The 25,194-nt window shown below is 40.4% G+C and overlaps 1 protein-coding gene across 2 annotated transcripts; it reads right to left on the bottom strand.

Moving 5' to 3' along the window:
• Positions 1-8,985: 8,985 nt before the first annotated feature.
• CA1H5orf15 (chromosome A1 C5orf15 homolog) lies at positions 8,986-23,585 on the bottom strand. Of its 2 annotated transcripts, none has more exons than XM_025923463.2 (3): positions 23,398-23,585; positions 11,430-11,956; positions 8,986-10,484 (listed from the first exon to the last, which is right to left on the bottom strand). In XM_025923463.2, the coding sequence occupies exons 1-3, from the start codon at positions 23,534-23,536 to the stop codon at positions 10,353-10,355; spliced, it is 798 nt and encodes a 265-aa protein (XP_025779248.1). In that variant the 5' UTR covers positions 23,537-23,585; the 3' UTR covers positions 8,986-10,352. The 2 variants fall into 2 exon arrangements, with proteins under 2 accessions (XP_025779248.1, XP_086560254.1); XM_086704128.1 differs by lacking the exon at positions 23,398-23,585 and adding an exon at positions 14,786-16,166.
• Between the last annotated feature and the right edge of the window lie 1,609 nt (positions 23,586-25,194).

Raw genomic sequence — 25,194 nt, 5'->3', positions numbered from 1 at the left:
GAATTTAAGAAACAAAACAGATGAACATAGCAGAAGGAAAAAAGAGACAGGGAAGTAAACCATAAGAGACTCTTAACTATAGAGAACAAACTGAGGGGTGATGGAGGGTGGTTGGGGGTGGGCTAACAGGGTGATGAGTATTAAGGAGGACACTTATTATGACGAGCAGTGGTATTATATGTAAATGATGAATCACAAAATTCTACTCCTGAAGCCAAGATTACACTACATGTTAACTAACTAGAATTTAAATAAAAATTTAAAGCAACTTTATTTACTTACTTACTTACTTACGACTATTAAAATGTAGTTTTTAAGCTCAATAGACTTGGGGCAAACAGGTATTTTGAATAATCAACACCTCTGAGACCATATGCCAAGTTTCAATGGCAAAAATGGCTCATTTATTGTGGGCACAGAGATGACCTCGTAATCACTGGACACAGTATGCGTGTATGTGGAATGCACCATACCCAGATGGTTGATACCTACTCTGTTTACTAAACTGTAAAGGTCTGAAATTCCTCTTATTACTTTGCCATGACAAAATTAATTTTTATTCTTTTATTCATAAAAGTTGCTTCTATCATACATTAATAGACAGGTATCAATTGAATGGATATTCTATCACTCCATAGCTTTACTATAAATAAAACAAGCATCTCTATTTGTAAAACGTGCTATTTGACTCATTTGAGTTTTTTGTATATTTTTTTATTTTTCCCTAATTGTGACAACAGAGTCTTTTTTTTTTTTTAAATACTCTTTCTAGGGGCGCCTGGGTGGCGCAGTCGGTTAAGCGTCCGACTTCAGCCAGGTCACGATCTCGCGCTCCGTGAGTTCAAGCCCCGCGTCCGGGCTCTGGGGCTGATGGCTCAGAGCCTGGAGCCTGTTTCCGATTCTGTGTCTCCCTCTCTCTCTGCCCCTCCCCCGTTCATGCTCTGTCTCTCTCTGTCCCAAAAATAAATAAACGTTGAAAAAAAAAATTTTTTTTTTAAAAAATAAAAAAATAAATAAATACTCTTTCTAAATAACCACAAACAAAAAGTAACACATTTACCTGAGTCAAACCCATGGCTTTGTATTCATTAGGAACAAACTAGCTGAACTAAATATATTAAGACACCCACAATATGTATACAATATAAATACAATTAGATAGATAGATATGATTGTCAATATGTCTGCTAAATCTCTTTTATTCTGTTAAGATCATCCTTATCAGAAAAATAAAATAAATTACTAAATTCAAAAATTCATTCCTCTGATACACATTCTACCCCTAAATCTAGGAGGGGGGTGGGAACTAACAATTTTTATTCAATGTTTTTAAAAGTTTCAAATTTAACTCTGGACAAATCATTTTAAAATAAAACTGTGTAACACCAAAATAAATAAATAAACCAACAAAACAAATGTTCACAAAGATGTGGAGTTGGAACCCTCATACACTGGCTGTGGAAAAATGGGGCAGCTGTTATGGTAGTTTGGCAGTTCTTCAAAATGCTAAATATAACATTACCATATAACACAGCAATTTCACTCCTAGGTATATACCGCAAAGAACTGAAAACAAGGACCCAAATAGATATTTGTATGCCTATGTTAATTGCAGCAATATTCAAAAGAGCTGTAAGGTGATATCAAGCTAAGTGTCAGCCAACAAATGAATGGGTACACAAAACGTGGTATATACATACAATGGAATATTACTCATCTATAAATAAGAATGAAGTTCTGAGACATGCTACAACATGAAAACATTATGCTAAGTGAAATAAGCTAACACGAAAGAATAAATATTGTATGGTTCCATTTGTGTGAAATATCTAAGTAGGCAAACTCATGGAGACATAAAGTAGATTAGAGATAATCAGGGGTAGTGGGGAGCAGTTATCGCTTAATGGTGGCAGAGTTTCTGTTGGGATGATGAAAAAGTTTGGGAAACAATTAGTGGTGATGGTTGCACAACACTGTGAATGTAATTAATGCCACTGAATTGTATCCTTAATGGCTAAAATGATAAATTTTCTATTTTCCCATAGTTAAAAAGTTTGTCAAAAAAATGAGAGCAAAAAGTAAATAATCCAATTATAATATAGGCAAAAGACTGTATAGAATGTAGGCATTTCACCTAAAAGGATATACAGATGACAAGTACATGAAAAGGTGTTCAACATTATTATCTATTAAGTAAATACTAATTAAAACCATAATAAGATATTACTACAGGGGCGCCTGGGAGGCTCGGTCAGTTGACCATCTGACTCTTGATTCAGGCTCAGGTCATGATTCCACAGTCGTGAAATTGAGCCCTGTGTTGGGCTCCATGCTGTGCTTGGCTCACACTTGTGCTTTCTCTCAAAACAATCAATCAATCAATCAATAAATGTTATCAAGGGAAATTGAGTAAAGGATACACAGAATATGAGCTTGGCTTACATTCATGCTCACTCTCTCTCTCTCTCTCTCAAAAAAACAATGTTATCAAGGGAAATTAGGTAAAGGAAACACAGGATCTCTATATTACTTCTTACATGCATATTAATCTACAATTATCTCAAAACTTAAAGTTTAGCATTATATATATTTACATTGTATATTTAATATATTAATTATTAAGTATCAGTAAGTTATTAAAATACATCATTCATATATTTAATATCTGTAGAATATATATTAAATCCAGATACAGATATATGGGTATATATCTAGAAACAATACAAATGTCCATCAGTAAGAGAATGAATGAACAAATTGTGACCTAGTCATTCCACAAATACTACTCAGCAATAAAAAGCAATGGACTACTGATAATGCCACAATAGGGGTGGATCTCAAGATACAAAAAAAGCATTATGTTGCCCAAAAGAAGTCAGACACAAGACAATGCATACTTCTTTTCCACCTATATGAAATTCTAGAACAAGCAGAACCATTCTGTGGTGATCAAAATCAGAATGTGGTTAGCTCTATTAAATGGGTAAAGCAGGGTATGTAAAGAGGCACTAGAGCACTTTCTGGGGTGATGGAAATACCGTATGTTATTTGGGGTGGCAGTTACTCATATATACACAATCGCCAAACGATTAAACTGAACATTTAAAATCTGTGAATTTATGTATGTAAAGTATACAAATAAAACAGCTATAATTTCCTCAAAAAACTTTAAGAACTTCTGTTCATCAAAAGACACCCTTAAGAAACTGCCAAGGCAAGCCAGACATAGAGTAAGAAAATGGATTTGAATAACCAACTAAGGGCTCATATCCAGAATAGAGAATTCCCACAAAACAGGAAAAAAGACAGATACTCCAATAGAAAAATAAGCAAGAGGGGTGCCTGGGTAGCTCAGTCACTTAGGCGCCCGACTCTTGATTTTGGCTCAGGTCTTGATCTCATGGTTCTTGAGATGAAGCCCCGTGTCAGGCTCTGCGCTGACAGTACAGAGCCTGCTTGCGCTTCTCTCTCTCTCTCTCTCTCTCTCTCTCTCTCTCTCTCTGTCCCACTGCCCCCTCTCGAGCTCTCTCTCCCTCTCTCCCTCCCTCAAAATAAACTTTTTTTTTTTTTAATGAGAAAGAAGAGACTTGAATAAGCACTTCATAAAACAGAACGTTCCAGGGGCACCTGAGTGACTCGGTTAAGCGTCCAACTTCGGCTCAGGTCATGATCTCACCGTTTGTGAGTTCGAGCCCCGCGTTGGGCTCTGTGCTGACAGCTTGGAGCCTGGAGCCTGCTCTCAAAAATAAACATAAAAAAAAAAAAAAAACATTCCAATAAACACATGAAAAAATTATTAATAAGACTAATCATTAGAAAAATCGAAAGTCAAACCACAATGCGATACCACTACACATATCCACAGAATAGTTTAAATTAAGGACACTAACAACGCCAAGTGCTAGCAAGGATGTAGAGCAACAGGAAGCCTCACGCACTGCTAGGAGGAGTATAAATAGGTTCAATCACTCGAGAAAATTGTTTGGCATTAGCTGTTCATGTTGAAAGTGTGCATCTAGCAAGTCAACTCCTCGGTATATCCCCATCAGAAATGCACACACTGCTGCAAGCAACAAAAGACACATATATGTACAAGAACATGGCTAACGGTGTCATCTGTAACAGTCTGAAAGTGGAAATAACTCAACCATCCATCGACAGTAGACTAGAAAAATATATTGCAGTATACTTCACAATAGAATACCATGCAGCAATGAAAATGAATGAACTAACATGATCAATCTCACCATCAGAACACAGAATGAAAGAAATCAGTCCAAAAGAATATATACAATGTATGCTATGGGATTCCAATTATATAAAAATCCAAAACTGCCTAAATTATGGTGTTAAGGCATATGTACTTAGCTGATGAATCCAAAAAGAAAAGCAAGGTAGTGACTGCCACAAAGGTCAAAATAATAGTTCCCTATGGGGACAGGAAAAGGATAGTTATGAGGAAGGGGAGCGTGCGAGCTGGCAAAGGTTTATTTCTCTGTCTGGGCGATTAGCTACACAAGCATTTGCTTTGTAATAATTGGTTAAGCTGCACATCTGCCTGATGCATTTTCCTGTGGTATATTCTGTTATATTCATAAAAGAAGCAATTTTAAATGAAAGAAAAAGAGAATACACCTAAATGTTTAGGGCCTAAGGGGACAGAAACTCTGGATACTTTTTCTTCTTACTTCTCTGTAGCTGTTTTTCTCTAACAACAGGCAAATTAGTGATAAAGAACAAGAAGTCTGGAGTGTGACTTTATCTAAATTCAAATCCCAGCTCTCCCTTATCAGCTACAGGACCTCAGGCAAGTCACTTAAGTCTGTAGGCTTCTGTTTCCTTATCTGTGAAATGGGGGTAATAACAGTAAGTACCTTATTGGGCTGGTGTGCACACACAGAACGAAGAGTGCCTGGCCCACCAGGCTACTATTACAGTGCTAAGTCTAAAGTGAAGAAACACAAGTGAAATCCAGTTTTTGGTGTGTAATACTTTACTGCAATTTCTTAATTCTTCTCTTCTCTGACAGTGAGCACCATGGGTACAGAGACGGTGTCTGTCTAGACCTACTGCCATCCCCAGGGGGCAGCACAGGGACCCCGTGAGAAGAGCCCAGGTATTTTGCTTTTAACACAATGCTCTGGTAATGGCATTATGTGGACGCCTGACAGCAAACCTTGGCACCCAAGCCCTGCCTCTGTCCTTGCTCCCCCGGGGGAGGATCAAGCCCCCTTAGCTCAGGCATACTAAGTGGCCTAAGAGTAGTTCTCTCCGGGGTCCTGGGTCCCACTGCCTCTAAGCAAAAGTTCTTGGGAACAGCCAGAGCATGGTGAGAAGGACCCTTTGGCCTTGATTCAGGAAAAGGATGAGGATAGGGAACAGGGAATGGGGTTGGGAAACTCCAAGGAAGCACCAAATGTCACCTAGCAAACTGAACATGCCTGGATGATTTGGGGTATACCCAGCTCTGATAAGCTGCATGCCTCAAGGGAGCTGGGAAGGCAGTCCCAGGACTGTGGGCAACTCCTGAGCAGCTCCATCAAGCTCTTGTTCCTTGATGGGCCCAAGCCTTGAACTGGCTCTTTTGGGGTTGACATGTTGGAAACTCCTCCCTCTACACAAATTCCTTTCTCAAACATAAATCCAGTTTCTCTTCCTGACAAACCTGTGAGCTACTCAACTGTCTATTTTACAAGGTAGGAGGTTGATATAAACACAAAGAGCTCAGACCAAGGTCATCTAGACTTGACCTCATCCTACACTCCTCTTTCCCTTCTTCCATTTCTCCCCAGGTCCTCCTAGAAAGGCAGGTAGGTGCAACATGGGCCAGGACATCTTAGCCCCGGCAAAGTCTAGGGCATTCAACTTAGCTCTCAAGACCCCACACCGTTTCTCACATCCAAATGTATCAAGAAATGTGTTTGGCGTCTCCCTCGAGGCTACAAAATAGGGAGGACACAGCAGAGAGGTCAGGCCCAGACTGTTAATTCAACCCAGACCAGTCTGACTCCAGGGCCCACCAGGGATAGACCCTTTCGAAGGGTCCCACATGGGAGTGCTGTCCAGCCCATATGCCAAAGGGCGGCCTGGCACAAAAGCACAAAGGACCCTATGAGAAGAATATGCAGGAAGTAAAGGATTCCCAGAACATGCCGTCATCACCCAGCAGAGAAATGAAGCAGCTTGGGGGCTGTGAGAAAAAGAAGCATAGGGTTTTAAAGCAAAGATATTAGGGTGTCAGGTGGAGAAACGCCACCTAAGGAGCAGGAATTTTAAACCTGGAGCTTCATCAATAGTGGCAGAGGGGTCTGGGGCTCTTTAGGAGGGAGCTGGAAGAAAGGTGGACTTGGAGCTTACGGGGTAGAAGTGCTGCCTACTACTCCAGAATCAGGCTCCCTGAGGCACATCATCCAGACAGCAGGTCACTACCTCAGGGCTATTGAGATGGGGGGTGGAGGTCAAAAATGACCCCAGGTCCATTTCCAGAATCTATCCCGGCAACTTCCTCACGTCGAAATTAAAAACCCAGGAGACCATGAGCACTGGGTGTTACATGGAAGTGATGAATCCCTGGGTTCCACTCCTGAAACCAATACTACACTCTTGGTTAACTAACTTGAATTTAAATTTTAAAAAAGTAACTATAAACCCACAGGTGAACAGAATCCTGTTCACAGACTGGACTTCACACCTCGGGACAGCCTCCTTTTCCATTCCCTTGGAAGACACCTAGCCCTCAGAATCCTTCCAACCTCTTGTACTTCTGCTGGGAAGGATGGAACTGCTCACCGCTGGGCCCAGAAGGGAGGCAAACTGTTGCACCAGCAGACCAGGTTGAGAGGGCAAAGGGCAAAGTCAGCCAGAGAGAGAGAAAGACCTGGACACTGTGAGCAACTGCACTATCCCAGTAACATTCTCCCTCCCCTTTGCTTCCATGGGCAGCAGCTACTCTGATCAGAACCTGGGATTTGCAGGGAGGGCTGAGATCTCACACAATTAGATGTGGACTTTAGCTCCAAGTAGAAATGTGGCCGGTCCAACAAAGTGGACACACTACATCTTGGTTCTCCCCCACTGCATGGAGTTCTGGGTACCGGATGTCAATATTAGCCCGTATGCCAACTACATGCACCAGAGCTGAGCCTGATTCGACTGGATTTTCTCTTGATCTAATTTCACAAAGACGTCACTGTACAATTTCCAGGGGCCTAGTAGGAGACAGGCAGTGCTGAATATGCAGCCAGAGATGAGTAACAGCCAGTCCTCTGTTTTCAAGCTTCCATTCTGGGGTAAACTATAGAGAGAGCCACCTCTGCACACTTTCTACAAGAGACTGCACTCACCCACGTGACATCACATCTAAAATCAAATCCCCGGGGTGCCTTGGGTGGCTCAGTCGGTTAAGCATCCATCCAGCTCTTGACTTCAGTTCAGGCCACAAGCTCATGGTTTGTGGAACCAGGCCCCATGTCAGGCTCTGCACCGACGGTGTGGAGCCTGCTTGGGATTCTCTCTCTCCCTCCCTCCCTGTGACCTTCCCCAGCTCATGCTCTCTCTCTCAAAATAAATATTTAAAAAATGATAAAGGGGCGCCTGGGTGGCTCAGTCAGTTGAGCGTCTGACTTCAGCTCAGGTCATGATCTCACGGTTCATGGGTTCGAGCCACGCATCGGGCTCTGTGCTGACAGCTCAGAGCCTGGAGCCTGCTTCGGATTCTGTGTCTCCCTTTCTCTCTCTGTTCCTCCCCCACTCATGCTCTGTCTCTCTCTCAATAATAAATAAACATTAAAAAAAATTTTTTTTAATAAAATAAAATAGAAAATGATAACATTTAAAAAAATCAAAATCCCAGTTACGACATGCCTGCCTGCACAAATTCAAAACGTCTGGTCTGTTTCCATCTGTCTCACAAATTTCAAAACATTCCTTTTCAGGTAAGACACAGAAACAGAAGCTAAAGGGTAACCTATTATGCTATTATTTCCAACATTCGGCGCAGAGCACCTAGTCTGCCCAGACTGTGATGTGGAGAGAAGAGAGCAGACAGCACACGTAAGTAGGCTATTCTGGTGCTTTCAGACTCAAATGTGGGTCTTGTTTGCACCATCCAGTTCTATTTGTGCCTCTTTTGCCTCATACAATCCAACAAATTGATTCCAATACAGTAAAGTTCATCACATTATTTCTGAATCAAAAATTGGAAACCATCGAAACAGGAAAAGAGCTAACTAAATTATATAGCTACTAGAGGTTTTTAAAGAATATTAATGATATGGAAAATGTTCATGATTTGTTAGGTAACGAGCAAGACACAAAACCCTAGAGGAGATCAAATTCACTTAAAAGTTGTAACATACACCTGTATGTCTGAATTATATACATATTTAAAGCCCAGCAGCTCAGGTGCCTAAGACTTGGACAGCATTTTCTTTTTTAAGATTTTTTATGTTTTTAAAGTAATCTTCACGTGGGACTCAAATTCACAACCCTAAGATCAAGAGTCGAGTGCTCTACCAGCTGAACCCGCCAGGCATCCTACTGGCAGCATTTTTAATCGATGTATGATGCAACGCTCCAAACATCAAAGACTACTTGACTGCAGCACACTGGGGCTTAGAACGCAGAGACTGTGCTAAGAGGAAGAGCACAAGAACGCTAGATCCACTAAGGGAGGATGAGCCTCCTGATAGGGGAGCCTTCGACAGGGAAACAGGAAGGCCAGGATGCCAGAAAGTACACACTGATTTAGCTGCTTTACTTTTCTTTGCAATCCTACTTTACCACATTTTCAAAAATCTTCACTACTCAACAGAATATTGGGCCTAAAGTAGGATTTAGAAATCTAAGGGGAATTCATAGAGTACTACTACTAAAAGGAACAAAACCAAGCTAGCTTCCTCCCAAACAAAGCACTACCCCTCTGTCACCACCCATATGAAGGGCTCCATCATGCCATCACTAAAATGAAACACACTTATAAAATCATAGATTTATATTTTTGCCATTTATTTTTAAAATCTTATTCAAAATATTAAATAATACAATTTCAGATATGAAAAATTACTGCCATAAAACAGTTCAGGTATATTTCCATTGTGCTGCCCTTCCTTATCAGGACAGTAAATTGTCCACCTGAAAGAAATGGTGGACTGCCCCGCTTCTTCCATCTTTACACAAAGCTCATGCCCACTGGCTCACCCAGACTTTCTGAGTGGGTGTTTAACATATATTAGGGGTTATGTTTTCTACAAAGTTGCAGTGACACTTGTAAGTCAACCATGGTTCAAATCACATATGTACATATTGACCAATTCTTTATTATAGAAAGACAGGGTAAAACAAATTACAGTAAATAATTTCCAGTTGCTGTGAAAAACAAAACAGAAGAAAATAAAACAAGTACAGGGGGAGAAAAAGTCAGTGCACACATATACCCTCTATGTATACAAACAACTTCATTCAGGTATAATTTTAATTTGAAAGGCCTAGATACAGAATTACTTAAGTGATAATGACCCCTAAAATTTATTCAAACTTACTATAAAGTAATAGACAACATGAAAAAATCTGATAGAATTTTAAACTCTGCTCCTTGCTTGGAAGCTTGGAGGAACCCGTGCTACAATCAATTGCTGACTGAAAGCAACTGTATGTGTTTTTAATATTTTGCCACAATTTCTACCTCTAAATTTAATTCAGTAATTTAAGCCAAAATATGGTATCTCTATAACATTTTATCTATATCCACTGCAAACTGCAGAGTCTCTCTATTGCCAGAATTTCTAGAGACATTTATTAATGTTACCTAAAACTGTGGTCAGATTGAGCATTATCATTATCTTAAGTTATGTTTAAATCATCCAAAAATATCCAAAGCGATTTTCCTGGAAGAAAAAATGTTACTTATATGCCAAGCGCTATTATACGCATCCTTGTACATTAACAGTTTGGGATCACAAAATGTGTGCTTATAAAACAGTATTTGGATGGCAGAAAGAGAATCGGAGCCAGCAGTACCAGATATGTTAGGATTTAGTTACAAGGTTGGGATCTTGTAAAACTAGTATTACTAACACTTCCAGAAGAAGAACAATAAAGAAATCTAAAACAAAACTAATAATAATGCTTAGCTCCACATTCTGGACACCTGATTGAATTTACCTCTAAATGTGTAGATAAAAAATTATATACTCCTTGTTTGTGACATTTCATTTCGAAAGCACCAAGGCAAAATAAAGAGAGACCCACCTCTCATTTAAGTACCAACTGCCTATGGCAAACATCTGCACAATATTATATAAAAAAGTCAAGCAAATAAAATTACATAATAAGCAAACTCAAATCACAGTGCTTTAAAAAATATAATCATTGGTAATCTTCAGCGAAGGCATTGCCTCATTAACATTCTGGTCTAGACGATGATATTCCACTGTTTTGGAACAAAGACCATCACGCCATTTCCTACTCTGAACCAGAAGGAAAATCTGGAAAAGAACAAAATAAATTAGATGTGGAAAAAACAAAGTGGAGGATATGCTAAAAATATGTATAACAAGTGCACTCTCCCTCTCTCCTAGTTTCCTAAATATGGAAAATAAAATAACAACAAAAGGACTGTATTTTTCATCTTGTAAACAAAGTTAAACAGTGCTTCTCAAATTTTATGTACAGAGTGCTTGCTGAAGACTGATTCCTGGGTTCTATCTGCAGAGATGAGTTAGTAGATCACAGTGGAGCCCAGGAGCCCACTTGTTGGCCCAACATTCAACACTGGGTTAGAGTATCACTGGCACTCAAAATAAACATGTAGAGGTGCCTGGGTGGCTCAGTCAGTTAAGCCTCTGACTTTGGCTCAAGTCATGATCTCACAGTTCACGGGTTCAAGCCCCACATCGGGCTCTGTGCTGACAGCTCAGAGCCTGGAGCCTGCTTCGGATTCTGTCTCCCTCACTCTCTGCCCGTCTCCCACTTGCTCTCTCTCTCTCTCTCTCAACAATAAACAAATATTTTAAAAATGATAATAATAAAATAAACATATAATACCTTTATAACAAGGAAAAAGTTGTTAAAATATCATTAAGTTCAAAGCTTAATTAAAAGTATTAAATTAACAACCTTTCTCCACATGTATTCCCACTGAAGTAGCAATGCTAACTTAAGACCTAAGTGTTTTTTTTTTTTAAAAACCACTGGGCTTTGGATTTGTTCATTAAAAAACAATTTGACTTCTTTTTCAGAAGCATACAAGGTAAAGCATTCTAATTTGTAAAAATACACCAGAGATTTATATTGATTAGACATCTTGATATTTTACCATCAATTTAAACTTGACTAAAAAAGAAAAAAATTCTGAATCATCAAAAATATTCGTAAGAAATATAACAGAGATAATAAAGGACAAATAGAGGGGATGAAAACCCCAAACTTACCTTCCTTTTGTTGTGATATGTAATGTAAACAACAGCAATACAAAAAGCAAAAATAATAAGATGAAAAAAGAAATGGCTATCTTCCTCTTCAATATTTGAGGATGGGGTCTTAAAAGATCTCACTGACTGTTCAATTTCCATGTAGTTCCTGTTTTCTTCCAGAGCTTCACTGGACTCATCGTCCCTGGGGCTGGTGGTCCAGTCATAGTCTGGTTCTCCATAGTCTCCATTGTCCAGAGTGTCTTTGGCGGTAGATGGAGAACTATTGAGCGTAAGAAGATCCTCCTCCTCTATGCTGGGATCTTCATTGTTATCTGCCTCCTCTTGAGACAGGGAAGTAGTAGGTGAGGGATGAGGAGCCACAGATGCCCCTCCACCTTTCTCTGTACTAGTTGTGGGACGGAGAGTGGCGATGATTTGGGAGACAGAAAGTTTGGTTTGGTTTTCATGTGTTAAAGCACTCATATTTGGAGAAGAGACATCTGGCTGGAGTACAGTTTGGCTCAGCAAATCAGTCTGTGGTACAGCTAAAATGGTGAATAAAAAACATTAAACTGAAATCTCCAACTTTATCTCCATCAAGCTAGAAGCATATTTGCCTAAATTTTTTGCTAAGCATTTTTTTGCCAAATCCCTCTTTCTCTTGAGAATTTGTTAATAAGTCTCAACAGCCAGCAATCAGTCACATTTCTTCTTAGTCAATTATTGATCAGATAATAACTCTTTAGCCAGAAAGTAACAACTACATTACATAGCCTGTCACAGAAAGAAAAAGAATAGAGAGGGATGACTTTAGGTCACAATGGTGAAATCCACACAAAGTTGTTATGCATCCCCTGTTTTCATTTCACAAAGAGGTTGGACTTCAGTAATCCGTGCCTAGACTGCACCTCATCCCAGAACAGAAAAATCGGTGGCTGATCCTAGCTCAAGTAGGTCACAAACCAGATATGGAATGTAAGCCTAAATATTTCCAACACAACAAATTTAAGAGAAGCTATAAGCAAGCTGTAGGTAGCATTTCTAAATGATACTAGAACCAGAACACTTCCTCTCCCAATTTTTTTTTTTTTAAGTATTCTTAGGAAGGACTAAGGGAAAACTCCTAAAAAGGAAGAAATGGAAATTGGAAACTTGAAAACTAAGTGTGAACTAGACTTTTCACGATTGGGGAAGGCAAACCAGGTATGGGAATAACACCAAATACATACAAGCTCTTATTTCCCTGTACTCCTACCCACTCAGTGTGGTTTACTTAAGTAGTTTAAATTATTTAGAGAAGTAACTCTACACAGCAAAAGTTTAGAAGAATCCCTGCTGAAATTTAACAGTGTCTCTAATTTATAAGCTAATGTAATATCTGTTGAAGAACTTCAAGAATATCCATTATACTTGTAAAAAAGAAAAAAATGGGGGGGGGGGTGGCACCTGGGTGGCTCAGTCGGTTCAGTGTACAACTTCAGCTCAAGTCACGGTCTGGTGGTTTGTGCATTCGAGCCCTGCGTCAGGCTCTGTGCTGACAGCTCAAAGCCTGCAGCCTGTTTCAGATTGTGTGTCTCCTCCTGTCTCTGCCCCTCCCATGCTCATACTCTGTCTCTATCTCTCAGTAATAAAATAAATGTTAAAAAAATTAAAAAAAAAAAAGAATGGTCACGTGAGATCTAAAAATACACAGATACTATTTTAACATCTATCAAATTATAGTAAAATATTTTATAGGGGTAAAATTAAACCAAATAATTCCTGGGCTTTCACAAACATGTGCATGCACATAAATTAAGAATCTAACAGACCACTCTCTGTTCGAACATGTAATACCTGAATACATGAATACACTCTGGTTTGTGTATCATAGATGACACCTATTTTGTATAGAAAAAATAAATAGCTAGTGTCAACTGGACTGAATGGAATCTCTTAGAAAAAATAATTTAATAAATTGGTAAAAAAAAGTGAGTAAATTAGTAACACTCTCTTAAATATTTTCAACAATTGATTCCTTGAAACTTTCCAGTAGAAGAAAGAAACAAGGCCTATAAGTGAGTACATTATTCAGAAAATTATTAACAGGAATTTGTTAAAATAATTTTTACATTTGTCACTTCAAATAAGTTATGATTCAGACATTTACAAATTATTATTTCTCTGGTATATTTAACTTTCCTGCCAAAGTTGGTGAAAATATGATTTAAAATATAATTTTTTTAAGTTGGGAGCGAACTAACTAACCTTGACTTTTTTTAAAAAATCGTTTTTCTATACATCACTTTAAAAAAAATTTTTTTTTAATGTTTATTTATTTTTGAGACAGAGAGAGACAGAGCATGAATGGGGGAGGGTCAGAGAGAGGGAGACACAGAATCCGAAACAGGCTCCAGGCTCTGAGCTGTCAGCACAGAGCCCGACGCAGGGCTCGAACTCACGGACCGCGAGATCATGACCCGAGCCGAAGTCCGCCGCTTAACCGACTGAGCCACCCAGGCGCCCCTTTTTATAATAATCATGTATAGTGCTCGCTTCGGCAGCACATATACTAATATAGAATTATCATGTATATCTAAAGGACACAAGCTGATAAGGGGGGCAGTGATTATAATTCTCCCCACCTCCTACCCATCTCCATGTCTAGAAACCCATCCACTATGCACTCTAGAATTCAGTCAAGTATCAGCAAATCCCTTCCTTTATCCTTCACTTTGTTGTGATAACTGAAACCTGGCTCTCCCTTAAAGATACACTCTCCCTGAAGCCCTTTTAATTAATAGCTGTTTTTTCACCCACATCCTTGCACCACTGAGTTTGGAAAAGGGGGGAAACTGTTCTGGGGTGGGGCATGGGGTGTGTGGGGACGGGGGAACCTTCCAGACTATTCTCCCTTTCCCCTCCCTAAATGCACCAGCCTTGATTCTCCTATCATCAGCTATCACCCACTAACCTTTGTCCACCAACTCCCGGTCACAGTTCCTATTCTTCTGGCTCTAGAGTTCAGGCTACCCAGGTGCTCCTGTCTTGATTTCAAATCCTTGCCCCCTCTTCTGATGACCAGCCCTCCCCCTTACCTTAACCTGTCACACCATGGTCACTATCATCACAACTCTTCCATAATCTCAATTTCATGCATCCTCCTACTTGCTGACATAACCACCTATCCTTCTAATTCATTCCCTGGTATCCTGAATCTATCAGGACCTACAGTTCTGATTCTACCATCTTTTCAGTCCCTCATGGCCACCATCCCACCCTTGCCCAATATCTTTGCCCTCCCTCTTTACCCAGATTCAATTTTATAGTCAGCATTATGCATCCCTTACATACACCTCCAATCCCCATCCCCTTGCTCACTTTGTTCCACTCACTTGGCAAGGCTACATCCCAAGTAAAATCAAACTCTCTGACCACTCCCTGTTGCACCAACTGGCTGAACTTGGCTGGAAATAAATACAAAACCATGTCACCATTTTTATTTCATTTTAAATTCAATGCCAAACATTCAAGTGTATGTGTAATGCTACTGGCAAATTATACTGTATTTTTCTAGTCCATTCACCCTCTTGCTCCCTTAGGAGACCATTCACAAGTTCCTCTGTTCTCCCAACACCTTCTCTGTTGTCCTCGTTTTCACTGGCATCACTTCCTAACTTCTCAGAGAAAAAGGAAGCCATGAGAAGAGAACTTCCATGAATTACCAGAACTCTAGACTCATAAATCCACTGCTACTTGACATCTCCTCTTGATGTCTGACATTCAAATTAACATATTCAAAATGAATTCTTACTTTGGCTTCTAGGAAGATGGAGTAGAAAACTTTTCCTATTTCTCCAGTGAAAAAACTCTGCATATTATATGTAAAATAGCTTAAGAAGACTGAAAGGTGGAGAGAATACAGCAGAATGGTTAGAGACCTCAAGATTTGAGAAACAACCTAGTAGTGACTTTCCTGGATTTTCTTTTTACCTCATATATTCTAGACTTGTACCTGAAGAAGACAGCAACCTGGAAATGGCAAGGAGTATGGACAAAAACATGCCATCCCCTCCCCCCAAAAAAGCTCTCTCTCTAAAAGATCAGGAGAGACGCAGCCTCGTAAGAAAGAAAACTTCTAGACAATGACTGCTCTACTCGAGGCAAACACCCACAAAAAAACAAAAAACAAAAAACAAAAAAAAACTGTGGCTCTGCTCACATCCACACCAACAAAGGCCAAGTAGAAAGCCTAGATTTCCACCCTCAGCAGGCTGTAATAAGGTGCCTCTTCCCCTCCACAATAATGTTGTCAGAAGAGGCCTAAAGGAGAGTCAAGACTTTAACCATCACCCAATAGTAAGGAGGCCACTCCCACCACTATGTAAGCACAGGCCATCAGTGGAGACAGAACTCCCATTCTTGTCTAGAAGTAACAAGAAGACTACCACTCTTTGGGTGACAACAGCAATCAAATGGAGACTCCAGATTCCTACCTCTACCCGACAATAATGTGCAGTAATTCCCTCCTCCCCTGCCAGAGTTATGTCATAAAAAGCTAACCAAAAGAGAAAGTTTAAATAAGAACAGAGTCTTGAAAATACAAACTACTACAACTTACTCAGTATGAAATACATCATTTGAATACCCCTATTATCATTAAGGAAACTGAATCCTTAATTTTAAAATTCCCAAAAAATTAATCTCCAGGCTCAGATGGTTTCATTGCGAATCCTACCAAATGTTTAAAGAAGAATTCTCACCAATTCTACAGAATCTCCTCCAGAGAATAGGAGGGAACATTGTTCAATTCATTTTATGAAGCTAGTATTATTATCCTGATACCAAAACCAAAAGCCCTACAGAAAAAGAAAACTACAGACTGGTATTTTTCATGAAAATAGCTGCAAAAGTCCTTAGGAAAATATTAGCAAATAGAAACCAGTAATACATAAAAAGAATGATATTCCATGAACAGTGAGGGTTATTCCAACAATGCAAAACTGATTCAATATTCAAAAATCAATCAATGCAATCCACCATATTAAGCTAAATGAACCTTCATGTAAGTCTCATATCTTCTACAAAACTTAACTAAAAATGGAACATGGCGGAACCTGGTGGCTCAGTCAATGAAGCATGTGACTCTTGAAGTCGGGGTCATATGTTCAAGCCCCACAGTGGGTGTACAGATTACTTAAAAAATAATAATAGTAATAATTACTAAATAAATAAAAATAAAAGTGGATCACAAATTTAAATGTAAAATGCAAAACTATAAAACTTGTAGAAAAAGACAAAGGAAAATATCTATGGAATCCAGGACTAAGCACAAATTTGTAGACCTGACACCAAAAACACAATACATAAAAGAAAAAAAACCCACAAATTGGATTCTATCAAAATGAAAAACTTTTGCTCCATGGAAAGACTTTCATGGGAGGATGAAAAGATAAGCTACACAATGGGAGAAATATTTGTAAGGCCCAACCCAACAAAGGAAGAGTATCCAGAACACATAAAGAAATCTGAAAACTCGAGGTGCCTGGGTGGCTCAGTTGGTTAAGTGTCCGACTTCAGCTCAGGTCATAATCTCCCAGTTCGTGAGTTCCAGCCCCGCCTCAGGCTTTGTGCTGACAGCTCAGAGCCTGGAACTTGCTTCGGATTCTGTGTCTCCCTCTCTCTCTGCCCCTCCCTTGCTCCCACTCTGTCTCTCTCATTCTCTCTCTCTCAAAAATAAACATTAAAAATTTAAAAAAAAAAGAAATCTGAAAGCTCAAAAATGAAAAAGGAAACAATCCAATTAGAAAACAGGCAACAGACACAAAGGCACATTTCACTGAAGAGAATATACAGATGGCAAATAAGCACATGAAAAGGTATTAGCCACTAAGGAAACACAAATTAAAACCACAATAAAGCTATCACTACACAACTATCAGAATGACAGTAAAATAAAAAGTAATGACAACACCAAATATTGGCAAGGATGCAGGTAAGCTAGATCATTTCTATGTTGCTGGTGGTAACACAAAATAGGACAACTATGCCAGAAAACACGTTGGCAGTTTCTTTTTTTTTTTTTTTTAATGTTTTTATTTATTTTTGAGACAGAGACAGAGCATGAGCAGGGGAGGGGCAGAGAGAGAGGGAAACACAAAATCGAAAGCAGGCTCCAGGCTCTGAGCTGTCAGCACAGAGCCCAACGTGGGGCTCGAACTCACGAGCTGTGAGATCATGACCTGAGCCGAAGTCGGACACTCAACCGACTGAGCCACCCAGGTGTCCCAGTTTGACATTTTCTTAAAAAACTAAGTATCTAACTACCACATGACCCAGCAATTGCACACCTGAACATTTATCCCAAAGAAATGAAATCTTAGGATCACACAAAAAATCTGTACATGAATGTTTACTTCATATTAATCATAACACTCAAAAACTGGAAACAACCTAGACATCCTTCAAAGGATGAATGGTTAAACAAAGTGTAGTGTGGCTACATGATAATGGAATATTACTCAGCAATTAAAAAAAAAAAAAAAACTATTGACACATGAAACAACTTGATGAATCTCCAGAGAATTATGCTAGGTAAAAAAAGCCAAGTCCAAAAAGTTATATACCATATGATTTCATTTATATCACATTCCCAAAATGACAAAATTAAAGAAATAAATAACAGATTAGTGGTTGCCAGGATTTCAGGAGGGAGTAGGGAAAGGAAGGACATGGGAGTGACTATAAAAGGGCAACATGAGAGGTTGATGGAAATACTCTTTATCTTGACTAGCAATGTCAGTGTCCTGACTATGATACTGTACTACAGTTTCTTAAGATGTAACCACTAGGGAAAATGAGTAAAGGGTATACAGGATCTGTATTATTTCTTACAATTGCAAGTAAATCTACAATTATTTCAAAATAAAGAGTTTTAAGAAATGAATTTTGGGGCGCCTGGGTGGCGCAGTCGGTTAAGCGTCCGACTTCAGCTGGGTCACGATCTCGCGGTCCTTGAGTTCGAGCCCCGCGTCAGGCTCTGGGCTGATGGCTCGGAGCCTGGAGCCTGTTTCCGATTCTGTGTCTCCCTCTCTCTCTGCCCCTCCCCCGTTCATGTTCTGTCTCTCTCTATCCCAAAAATAAATAAACGTTGAAAAAAAAAAAAAAAAAAGAAATGAATTTTACTTCCCACACAAAAAGAAAAAAAAAAAAACTTGCTCTACCTCCAGTCTATATTTCAGTTAGTGGCAATTCCTTTTTTCTAGTTACTGAAGAAAAAACCCTGTAATCATTATGTTCTTAATATCCCACAACAAATCTGCTACCCTACCTTCAAAGTGTATTAAAATTTAAAGACTTTTCACCTTGTAACTGGTACTGCCTAGTCCAAGCCACTATCATCTTACCTGGCGTATTACGGTAGCCTTCTAACTAATCTGCCTGCTTCTACCCTAACTCCTACTGTCCACTCTCAACACAACAGCTCGAGTCATCATCACATTTGAGAATGTGATATAAGTTCAATGTGATTAAGTTTGATCTTGCTCCTCTGCTTAAAACCCTCTGAGAGCTCTCCATCTCTGAAAAGTGAAATTCCAAGTCTTTGTAATAGCCTACAAGATCCTACAGGATCTGGAGCCTCAATCTTATCTCTTACTTATCTCCCAAACTCCTCTATCCCTGTTGCCTACTTAACAGATAGCAATCAATGTTTATAGAATATGCTTTTGACCCAATTCTCACCACAAACCCTACACCACTTCTCAAGTAGGATCTTTGCACCTATCACACCCTCTGAAAAGCCTTTCCCATAGTTTCAGCCAGGAAAAACCCACTCATTCTTCTAAGGGTATCGTCAATGTTAACCCATTTGTTGTTGTAACTCCAAAACCTAGCACCAAGTAGGAGCAGAATTAGTAAGTATTGTTCAAAGAGTAAAAACTTGGAAGTAATACACAGAAAACAAATGAAAAATCCATCTGAAACATTTGATGCAAATTAGATCAACCTCCTAGACCTCCACTCCTTCAAATCAGAGAATATGATCTAGTCAGAAATGAAGGGTATGCAGAACAAAGTGAGAACTCTGACTTTATGGATTTAATTGTTGAGCTTCTACAATCATATACAGTACTTTAGACTTCTAAATGTTGCATTTCTGTCCTTTCCTATTTGATATTACCTCCCTCATTAAAACATTTTAAAAATAACTTTCTACATTTAATTCTCTTCTATGGGTCCCTTTATTTATTTATTTATTTATTTTATTTTTTTTTTTGGGACAGAGAGAGACAGAGCATGAACGGGGGAGGGGCAGAGAGAGAGGGAGACACAGAATCGGAAACAGGCTCCAGGCTCCGAGCCATCAGCCCAGAGCCTGACGCGGGGCTCGAACTCACGGACCGCGAGATCGTGACCTGGCTGAGGTCGGACGCTTAACCGACTGCGCCACCCAGGCGCCTATGGGTCCCTTTAAAAAACTGTCTTGTCTCCCTCTCTCTCTGCTCCTCCCCCGTTCATGCTCTGTCTCTCTCTGTCCCAAAAATAAATAAAACGTTGAAAAAAAAAATTAAAAAAAAAAAAAAAAAAAAGAAAAGGGGCGCCTGGGTGGCGCAGTCGGTTAAGCGTCCGACTTCAGCCAGGTCGCGATCTCGCGGTCCGTGAGTTCGAGCCCCGCGTCGGGCTCTGGGCTGATGGCTCAGAGCCTGGAGCCTGTTTCCGATTCTGTGTCTCCCTCTCTCTCTGCTCCTCCCCCGTTCATGCTCTGTCTCTCTCTGTCCCAAAAATAAATAAAACGTTGAAAAAAAAATTAAAAAAAAAAAAAAAACTGTCTTAATGGCCTGGCAAGACTTAATCAGAAGGTGATCATCCAGTGATCCAAAATAATGCGTATATTAATTTTTTTTAGATTTTGTCAAAATAAAAATGTAGAACCTTAAAATCCTTTCAGATTGCCAGGAATATACCTGAGAACTGAAATTTTAACAAACCTAATATGGAACAAGTTTAAATACATCTAATGGAGTAACTTCCTAACTTTCTATGCTTATTTGAAGTTTGGGACTCAACATCTCCTATCTAGACTATAAGTTTCATATTATAAGAGTAATTACTTTGAAATCACACTACTCCAAGGCATGCTTACAAAAAACACTTACATTACCCAAACCTTTACAAATGCTATGCTGTACTAAAATGTAGCTGCTTCCCCCTTAGAAGCATATATGTTAGTTTACATTTAAATTATTTTCAGTAGGGAATAATATGAATTTTAAATGACATAAAGACTTAATAAAAAAGAAAAAGATTACCTAAAATGTCCCAGTATGATTGGAACAATATTTATGAGGGTCTAATAAGTAAAAACAAAGACAAGAAGACACCTTAATACTCCAAACTACCCCCTCACTTGCCCCTCTCCACAAGATTTCCAACCATCTCTTAAAGGGAAAAGTTCTTCCTGCAACTACAGTTACCAGCTACATATCCTTCAGGCTGTATGTCCTTAGCATTTCAGTAAGAAATATAAATGTTTAAATGTTAGTTGTTTTCTTAAATGATTAAATAACCAAAACAATTATGCTACATAAGTACTTTAGGAACAGGAATATCTGCACCGATCAGAGAAATCCTAGTTATATTTTAGTCATTATTAAAGAGCTTTGGGAAAAGCTTCTTTTTCTTCCCCAGTTCTTCCCCACAGACTTACAAATGCTTCTGGGACAGTGGATGCCCCACCCTCAGTGCTGCTGAGGAAACCTAAGGAAGTAACCAGAGCACTATAGCAGAGAAACGTGTAGCTAGACAGCCCCTGTTGGCAAATAAGAAAATTGCTATCCCATTCACCATGTTTTTCATCTGAAAACTCAAAAAAGATTTAAGGAAAAAAGCAGGACCGTGTCTTGGCCTGAAAGAAGAGATTACTAAATAAAATATTGCTTAATCATTACAAATTCTTATTAATAGATTTGTTCCCCCGAAGTCTCAAGCCCTAGTTTACAGATTTATTTCCTGATAAAGGCTTCAATATCTTCATTCACAATGTAACATTTCTTTTTTTTTTTTTTCAACGTTTTTTTTTTTTATTTATTTTTGGGACAGAGAGAGATGGAGCATGAACGGGGGAGGGGCAGAGAGAGAGGGAGACACAGAATCGGAAACAGGCTCCAGGCTCTGAGCCATCCGCCCAGAGCCCGACGCGGGGCTCGAACTCACGGACCGCGAGATCGTGACCTGGCTGAAGTCGGATGCTTAACCGACTGCGCCACCCAGGCGCCCCCACAATGTAACATTTCTAAGAAAAGAAATATTTAATCATGCAGCATTATTTACAAAAGCCAAGATATGGGGACTCCTGGATGGGTCAGTCATATGAGCATCCAACCCTTGATTTCAACTCAGGTCATGATCCCAGGGTCATGGGCTAGAGTCCCACATCAAGCTCTACACTGAGCATGAAGCCAGCTTAAGATTCTCTCTCCCCTCTTCCCCTCTGCCCCACTCATGCTCTCTCTCTCTCTCTAAAAATAATCATAGCCAAGATATGGAAACAACCTAAATGCCCATGGATAGATGAACACATAAAGAATATGTGGTGTATATACATATACAAGAGAATATTACTCAGCCACACACACCCAAAATGAAATTTTGTGACAACATGGATGGACCTTGAAGGCATTATGCTAAGTGAAATAAGTCAGAGAAAGACAAATATCATATGATTTCACTTATATGTGGAGTCCAGAAAAAATCAAAACAAAACAAACAAGCAAACAAACAAGCCATACTCATAGATATAAAGAAGAGACGGGTGGTTGCCAGAGGGGAGTAGATAAGAGGTTGGCGAAATGGATGAAGAGCATCAAAAGGTACAAACTTCCAGTTACAAAATAAGTAAGTCATGACGATGTAATATAAAGCTTGGTGACTACAGTCAATACTACAGTAATGCATATTTGGAAGTGGCTAAGAGAGTAAATCTTAACAGCTCTCATTACAAGAAAAAAAAATCTGTAACTCTGTATGGTAAATGGTAGAGTTGAGGTGGTGATCAGTTCCCAGTGTATACAAATATTGAACCATTATGCTGTACACCTAGGACTAACATAACGTAATATGCCAATCGTACCTCAATAAATAAAAACTTTCAAATAAAAAAATTTTAATTTTAAATCTTTTTTTTTATTTTAAATAGAAGTTTTTAAATGTTTTAAATGAAATAATCAAATCCTACGACTCTATTAAAAATGAAGCAGTCTTGCCCAGCTAACCCAGGACACAGGGAACCATGTTTACAAAGAATCTCCCTTGCTGCATTCTCCCTCTCGTCCTCGTAAACCCCTCAGGAGCCCAAAGCCCCAGTATTCTGGCTCTTTACCAAGCACCAGAACCTCCCAGATCTGAGAGATGAAGCACTACCTTAAGATAGCGTTTTCCCCTTCACTTTTGCTCTCCGAAATATTCCATCAGCTCAGTCTGGTCCCTGCCCCTGCCCACCTCGATCTTTACCCCTTACCCGCCCGTTCTGGAAAAGCCCCACATTCCCCTGGCCCTGCCAGACCGCTGGGTACCTCCCCCCACCTAGGGAACGTCTCTAGACACCACACCTCCTAACTACGGCCATCTCCTCAGCATCTGTTCCCTCTGCCCCCTCATAACTCCTCCCTCCAAGCAATTTTGGAGACCCCCCACCACCGCCACTCCCTGTGCAACGCATTCTTCGAGACTCTGTAGATAACACCACCACTCCCTCCCTCACGCCCATCTCCATACTCTGCTGCCCGGATTCCCACATCTCTCAACCCCGCATCTCGGGCCTCTCAGAAACCCCACCTCCTTAGACTCCATCAGACAGCCTACCCTCCCTCCTCGGCGCCTAGAGACCCTGCCCCATCTGGACATCGCCATCTGCTCAGGACACTCGGAAGCGCCCTTTCCCTGGCCGGGCCTGTCTCTCCGCCCGCGCGGCCCTCCCGCGCCCGCCCTGCCGCCGCGCCCACTTTACCACTGGACAAGGTGGCGGACGCAAGCAGGAGCGCCAGGACGAGCGGCTGCGCCAACCCTCCCGGGACCTGGAGGCCGGGCGAGTACCGCAGTTTCGCTTGCACGGTTCCCCTCATCCTCCTCAAGACAGCAGCGGCCATAACGGACTCCGCCGGGAGCCTGCGTTGTTGCTAGGCTCTACGTCATGACATCAGACACTGCGTAAGGCACCACAGCACGTACGTCCCAACGTGATGACGTCGCAGCCCAGAGGGGCGCTCCGGAAACCGGGTTAAAGAGGAAGGGTAGTGGGAGTTTCAGCGAAGGGTAGGTCTCGCCCCAGCCCCTTTCGGGTCGAGGTTGTAAAGTGAAAGATGTAGAGAGGTTCAGAGTGAGCCTCTCTCTGCCTGCCACGTGATGGGATACTATTACAGCTCATGAAAGTATTTTAAAACATTGAGGAGTTTTTGTTTTGTTTGTTCGTTTAGAGATTTTATTTGGGGGGCTCCTGGGGGGCTCAGTCGGTTAAGCCTCCGACTTCCAAGGGAGTCATGATCTCAGAGGTCGTGAGTTCCAGCCCTCCATCTGGCTGTCTGCTGTCAGCACAGAGCCCACTTTGGATCCTCTGTCTACTTTTCTCTCTGCCACTCCCTACCCCCACCCCGTCTCTCACAAAAATAAACTTTATTTTTATTTTTTAAGTAATCTCTACACCCAAAGTGGGGCTCGAACTCACAACCCTGAGATTAAGAGTTGTGTGGTCTAGGGGCGCCTGGGTGGCGCAGTCGGTTAAGCGTCCGACTTCAGCCAGGTCACGATCTCACGGTCCGTGAGTTTGAGCCCCGCGTCAGGCTCTGGGCTGATGGCTCAGAGCCTGGAGCCTGTTTCCGATTCTGTGTCTCCCTCTCTCTCTGCCCCTCCCCCGTTCATGCTCTGTCTCTCTCTGTCCCAAAAATAAATAAACGTTGAAAAAAAAAAAAGAGTTGCGTGGTCTACACACTGAGCCAATCAGAGGCCCCTAAAATATTGTTAAAAGGAAGATCCAACTGGGTAATAGACTGCTCTGGAAGAGGAAGTAACCGCCTTCCCTTCCCCAAAGGCAACGGAAACACAGATGTTCACATTTGCCGTATCTGGGTGGTGGAATTATAGGTAATGTTTTACTTTTTATCTTTTTCCTAACCATTTATTCCTTCAACAAATACTTAGCACCCTTTCATATTTCATTGTACAGCTGTTAACAATACAAACCACATACCTTTGTGGAGTTTATTTTCTTGTGAAGAAGAGGATAGTGTAAGATATACACTATACAATGGGAAAGGTGTTATGGAGAAAAAGCAGGAAAGCGGGGTAGGAAGTAGGGTGCAAACAGCTTCCAGATTTCCTACAATAAGCTTCTGTTACTTTTTAAATTTAATCTTTAAAACCCCCAGCATATGAAAATGCAGATTTAGGAAGTTCCCTTATGGCCTTGGCACATGCTTTGGTCTGTATGTTCTGCAAATGTTTCTTAAATAAATGTCAGTAGGCTTAAAACCATGGAAGTTCCTTCCACTTGATTGATTTCCAGGAAAATCATTGTGGCATGAAGCAAGATATTTGTTGTACCCACAGTTTCACCACTCTGATCTCCATGATTCCCACAGAAGATTGCTGCTATCTTCCAGAGACAAAGCTGAGCTGCCCCCCTAAAGAGAGAAGGGCCCCTGTTCTCCTGAATCTTATTTCCCTTAACATTCATCTGGCCCCAGTGACAGCTCAGAAACACACAAACTCTGTGTTGTTAAGAAAACTAAGAGGTCATTCATGTCCATTT

Source organism: Puma concolor, chromosome A1, assembly GCF_028749965.1.
Source record: "Puma concolor isolate L17-30 chromosome A1, mPumCon1.1.hap2, whole genome shotgun sequence".
NCBI classification, from domain to species: Eukaryota; Metazoa; Chordata; class Mammalia; order Carnivora; family Felidae; genus Puma; species Puma concolor.
Note: the sequence above shows the minus strand (reverse complement) of the source record. Positions and strands in the feature narration are given on the sequence as shown.